This window comes from Mus caroli, chromosome 1 (assembly GCF_900094665.2).
Source record: "Mus caroli chromosome 1, CAROLI_EIJ_v1.1, whole genome shotgun sequence".
In the NCBI taxonomy this organism is placed as follows: Eukaryota; Metazoa; Chordata; class Mammalia; order Rodentia; family Muridae; genus Mus; species Mus caroli.
Window position 1 is genome coordinate 29083874 of NC_034570.1, and position 6000 is coordinate 29089873.

Genomic DNA, 6000 nt, shown 5'->3' on the forward strand with positions numbered 1-6000 from the left:
GTGCTTGCCAATTTGAGCAAGAAACTTAGCACATTACCTTAGATGAAAATCAGAAACAATGTCATTTGTAGGAGAGTTACTTAGGAACAGAATTTTAGCAAGTGTCCACCATGGATTGTCCCTCTTAGTGCATTCATTTCTGCTTGTTCATGCCAGCCCAGTGTGACCTGGTTCTCAGTTCTAAGTGCAGGCATCACGGGGATAGGGGTGGGAATATGGAAGGCTAACTGTCATTTTCAAAGGATGTCTGTACTATATTTTAGTAATTAATATTACTTGAGCATTCTGTAACGTCTCAAAATGGCAGGTACAGAGAGAAGATATTTAGGGAATATACCATTTGCCAAGATTAACTCACATTTAAACTGTTCACATTTCAACTGAAAATCAGCCATCTATTTTTCCAAAGAAACGTCTATGAATTGATCAGTGTGGGCACCGTCTCACGTGCTTGCTCCAAACCCCAGTAAAAGGGAGGGGTTCCTAAGCATCCTTTCTTGGAAATCAGGAGCTATTTTTGGCCTAATGCTTAGGAAGAAAGCCAAGGCCCTTTAGAAAAGAAGCGCTTTGTAAAAGCCCGTGAGGTTTTCATGGCTGATTCCCAGTTACTTAATCCTCACATTAATTACAATAGGTAGAAGAGGAAAGTCCCTTGCCTTCTCTTCTCCGTACCAGTCCCTGAGCAGCCAAGTAGGAAGACTGAAACAAACACAGACTCCCTTTAAATGTCCCTTCCCTCCTCCTCCTTCCCCTGGGTCCCAAACTCCTACTTGCTCCCACTTGTGGGAGTAATCATAGATCACACCAAGAATGTCTGAGTTGTTGTGACTCCATTATGTAAAAGCTGAAAAGCCCTTGCCCTCAAACCAATGCTGGTTTTAAATGTTTGGGGATAAATTTCTATGTTCACTTTTTTTTTTTAATTTGAATTTAATTAAAGTAGGGGCTGGGGAAATGGCTTGGTTGGTAAAGTACCCGCTGTACAAACATAAGACCTGAGTTCCTATCCCCAGGACCCATAAAAGCAAGGTACTTAGGGTGGAGAATGGCAGATAAAGACAAGCTAGTGAATCAGTGAGACACCCCACAAAAGCAAAGCGGAAGACAGTAAAGGAAGATGACAAGCATGCCCCAAGGCCTCAGCATGGGCTCAGTAGTGTGCATGCCCATGAATAAAGGCCTAAGTCCATTCTCTGAACTCATGTGAAGGTATGTTCAATTTTAAAGGAAGGCCTCACAGAATCTCAAGAGCAGTGTGTGCGCACACAGTAAAGTCCAAGCAGTCACAGGCTAAGGCAGGTGGTCTTGGCTTTCCTACGACCCTTAGTGACAGAGTCACAGTAGGTGCTTGCTCCCTCGTGGACCGTTGACATTCCTCCCAAGTGGGCAGTGTGGTGGGTGTGCGGGTTAACTGGCTAATGGATATAAAGGTAGAGTAGGAATGTTTACCTGTGTAAGTCACACCTAGGTAATATTCTGGAGCTGAGTATGGGTGGGGCCTGCCCGCCATTCTAGGACTTGGAGTGTGAAAGGGAGAGGGTCAGAGTCATGGACCAGCCTCAGCTACGTAATGAGTTTAAGGCCAACCTGGGCTACATGTATGTTAAAAAATACCACCTGCACATAGTTTTGGATATAGAATATACAGGTAGAGGGTAAGAATCATACTAAAACCAACAAATACAAAGTCTGAGGAAAACATCAGTATCAAAAGTCGTACATATGCTCTATTAAGAATTTTCAGTGCTAGCCGGGCAGTGGTGGCTCATGCCTTTAATCCCAGCACTTGGGAGGCAGAGGCAGGCAGATCTCTGAGTTCGAGGACAGCCAGGGCTACACAGAGAAACCCTGTCTCAAGAAACCAAAAAAAAAAAAAAAAGAATTTTCAGTGCTAATGAGAAATGGTTCTAAAAACACAGTCATTGTTTTGTAGATTTTGTTTTCTCTGTGGCTCCTTGGCTGTGTGTTCATTGGCAGCTAGAAACCCCTGGTACCCAACAGAGCTTTGTTTTAAACTTCAGGAGAATTTCTAAAATGTCACAATGTAGAAACATGGTAAGGCTAGACTTAGCATATTGTCTTAAAATGGCTCCATATGTCTTCCTCAAGTGACTCTTCTAAGTTTGAAAGAAGTGTCTCCAAAGTATTGCCTGTAAGCTGCATGTGGCCAGGCCACCTGGTGTGACGATGGACGGTCATGCTTCCTTTCTGAGGGGTTTTCCGCCCAAGCTTTCTTATCTCAGGGTTGTCGCTCAGTTTCTGTTTAATGTCTGCCTCATTTTCTTAAGCACATTGAAGGCAGCGCAACAGTCAGACCTAACATCCAGCTCCCTGTCCCCTCACTGTCCCCTCCTCTGCACAGTCCCCACCCCAGCGGCAGCTGTCTAACCCTGTGACGATGCCATCTGAGGCACACTAACACCCCACAGTTTGATCAGTCTTGGTTTCCTCACCATGGCTTTTGTGTTTTGTCTTCTATCACGAAGCCATTTTCTTTAAAAGTTTCCTTTATCTGAGTAAGAATTAAAAAAAAAGGAGGAGGGGAGCTGGTGGGGCCCGCACACCTCGCTTATCTAAAGAGTGTCCACCTCCTTCAGAGGGCTTGTCTAGATGTCCAACCGTAAGCAAAGTGGAACATCCTAGGCAAACTCTTACGTGCTCTCTGCACTGGTCGAACACACAGGGCACACCAATCCAAGGAAGCAAGCTGCGACTACCCGGGTACCTGTCAGGGAAAGGCTTCCACTCCGGGGAGGACAGCACCTTGATAACGACAGCAGCCGCCAGAGTCCGAACACAGTTCGCTGGTGAGTGTGTGATATCTCTTTCCCTCAACAGTGACCTGAGGACTAAAGTGCCCTCTCTTCCTAATTTGAAGAGAAAGTTTTTGACGTTGCCGTGTGCTTTTGAAATGAAATGAAACACTAATCCATGAGAGATGGGGGGGGGGGGGGGGGGGGGGGGGGGGGGGGGGAGAGGAGAGAGGAGAGAGGGAGGAGAGAGAGGGAGGAGAGAGAGGAGAGAATGAGAATGGGGTGAGGATATAAGTCAGTACTGTGCCCTTTGCTCTGGGAGCCTCTTTGCCACCCAGGGAGCATGTAGGGCTTTTCCAGGTCACTGGGGAAACCCAGGCACCAGGCCTTCCATCACAGAGTAGTGAACTCAGTGACTGGCCGGCACTGCCAAGGTCTGAGCTCAGCGTGAGAGGCAACTCTCACACTCTTTAAGTCTCTTCCCCTCAGGCAAGGCTTGCACCTGAGAGTCTGCAGGCACCTGGTACCAGGAGGCTTCAGGGGACATCACTTCCCACAGCCAGTGGTGTCCGCATGATAAGCCAGAATTTAACTTTGGTATATCAGTGTAGGTGTCATTCTTTAATGTCTCCTTAGAACGCTGCCTGCCCTTGCATGATCATGAAAAGCCTCAAGACCAAGGTATTTTTACACAAGAAGCACAGGTTGATGTAAAAGTATTGCAGATGAGTGATAAATGTTCCTCATCTCTGTCCTCTGTCCTCTCTCTCCAGAGTCCAGGAAGACTCCCAGCCGCCCAGGAAGCAGAGCGGGAAGCAAAGCTGGAAGCAGAGCCAGCAGCCGCCGAGGCAGCGACGCGTCCGACTTTGACATTTCAGAAATCCAGTCTGTGTGCTCAGACGTGGAGACCGTCCCACAGACACACAGACCTGTGCCCCGAGCAGGTTCTCGGCCATCCACAGCCAAGCCTTCTAAAATCCCCACACCCCAGAGGAGGTCACCTGCCAGCAAATTAGACAAGTCTTCGAAGAGATAGTGCAATTGGCTCCAACCAGCCCTTCCCCGAGCATTTACTATTTAAGCGAATGATGTAAAATACGATGTAGAAATTACTGTGAAATATTGCAGGAGGCAAGTTTTAAATTCTGCAGATGGCCTTATTTGTGTATTTGTCTTTTTATTTGATCTGTATGACTTTTTTGGTCAGATTTTCTGGGGGTAAAAGTCACATCATATGTGATAAGGAAGAAAGAACTTAACATGAACTGATGTTTCTGCACTGTCGCGTGTAGACCATACACTAAAAGTCAGTTACTGTACCTACAGGTAAGTCCACATTCTCTCTGACAACCACAGCACTACATAGCTGACATTAAGGGATACCTCATGACACCTTTTATGGAGATTCTGAACAGCTGACAAACCAAGCAGGGAATTGTATTTTTATTTATTTTTTATTTTTATTTTTTTGCGATGCTCTAACTGTAAATTAGAAGACAAAAGGAAAAACACAACAAGAAGCAGTTCTTCGAGCAGCCTCCAAGAGAGAATCAGAGTCACAGGAAAACGCCTCAAGCAGCCGCCAGTACCATGGCGTTCACGCACCTCCCAGTGTCCTTGTGCCTCTGCTTCAGGCGCAGCCAGACGCGCCCTGGGCATCCGCCGTCTCTACCGTAGGGATGCGGTGCTCCGTGCATCCGTGTACATGTGCAAGGTTTTGCTCTGCTTGGGTGGACAGCAGCCCCTGTACCACTGAACTCATTTTGTAACAGCAATTTCGCTTGCAAAAAAAAAAAAAAAAAAAAAAAGCTCTGAAATAAAACACATCCCTTAACTACATCGCTATGGAATTAATTTTTTTTCCCCAGGGAAAACTGGTGTATTTTTTTATGAACAGTATCAATTTGGAGTGACCAAAAGATACTTGAAAAAAAAAGTGGGCTTATTTTGATTTCTCATCTGGAATAATCATGTTCTGGTATTATATCTACTTATATTTAATAAATATGCATTTTAATTTATTATGTATACTCACATACTAGAGAAAGATATTAGTATGCATTTAATAAAACATATTCACTTGAACATACGGAATACTTGGTTATTTGAAATGAGCTTTTCTGTTTGTTTTAAATAAAGGGTAAATAATAGAAATAGTAATAATAGATAATAATAATAATAGCCTGACAGGAAAGGCAGGGAGGTGTGTAAGGAGGTCAGAGCTAGTGGGAAGCACCCATTCTATAAGTATTTGAGAAATCCTAGCTGGTATCAATGACATTTAGGCTACTACAGTGCTCCTGTCCTCAAATAATCAAGGGAGATGTCTTAGGGTTTTACTGCTGTGAAGAGACATCATGACCAAGGCAACTCTTAAAAGGACAACATTTAATTGGAGCTGGCCAGCAGGTTCAGAGGTTCAGTCCATTATCATCAAGGCAGGAGCAGGGCAGCATCCAGGCAGGCATGGTGCAGGAGGAGCTGAGAGTTCTACATCTTCATCTGAAGGCTGCTAGAAGTCTGGCTTCCAGGCAGCTAGGATGAGGATCTTAAAGCCCACACCCACAGTGCGACGCCTACTCCAACAAGGCCATACCTTCTAGTGGTGCCACTCCCCAGCCCAAGCACACAGAAACCATCCTAAGAGACTTCATTATGAATCACGAAAAAAGCATCAACAGGGCAGGATATTTAACAAGATGACCGACTTTATTGTTAATATTGTGATACTCTTCTATAATTTTTGGTTTTTTGGGGGGGAGGTTGGTCTTGGCATTGGTTTTCTGGTTTTTTTGTTTTATCAAGTTATACAGTTTTCCTAAATAAGAAAATAGTACCCCGCTGTAACTAGGAAAATGGCAGTTGGCTCCTTTGGGCACGTCAGGTCCCAGCATTCTCTGTAACTAGCATGCAGTTCAGGGAAGGGTCGTGTTGGTGCTCAGGTACGTGGGAACAGAATTATTGTATTCCTGCTTGCCTAGAGCTGTATCATTCACGTGAACAGGTGCCTTATCCAGTGGCTCCTCCCTCTTGCCGAGGCATGAACAAGATAGTCCTGACCATGAGGCAATGCGGTTGCTCGAGCATCTGCTCACACACATAATCTAAGGCGGCAGCTGAAGCGGCTCTATCCCTTTCATGCTTTGCAAACATTAGGTTTTTACTTCAAAAAGAAGACTAGGGAATGATTTTGTCTCCTTCCTTCTAAAAACTACTCCTGTTAAAGAGGTAGGAAGTCTCAGGGCTG

General features: G+C 45.1%; 1 protein-coding gene across 4 annotated transcripts in view; it reads left to right on the forward strand.

Annotated features, from left to right (window-relative positions):
- Dst (dystonin) overlaps positions 1–4590 on the forward strand; it is a 398187-nt gene extending 393597 nt beyond the window's left edge. For all 4 annotated transcript variants that reach the window (XM_029481652.1, XM_021175158.2, XM_029481658.1 and 1 more), the window contains 2 exons: positions 2684–2807; positions 3527–4590. In XM_029481652.1, coding sequence (XP_029337512.1) covers positions 2684–2807; positions 3527–3789 — 387 coding nt within the window. In that variant the 3' untranslated portion in view covers positions 3790–4590. The remainder of the gene's footprint in view (positions 1–2683; positions 2808–3526) is intronic.
- The last annotated feature ends 1410 nt before the right edge of the window (positions 4591–6000 follow it).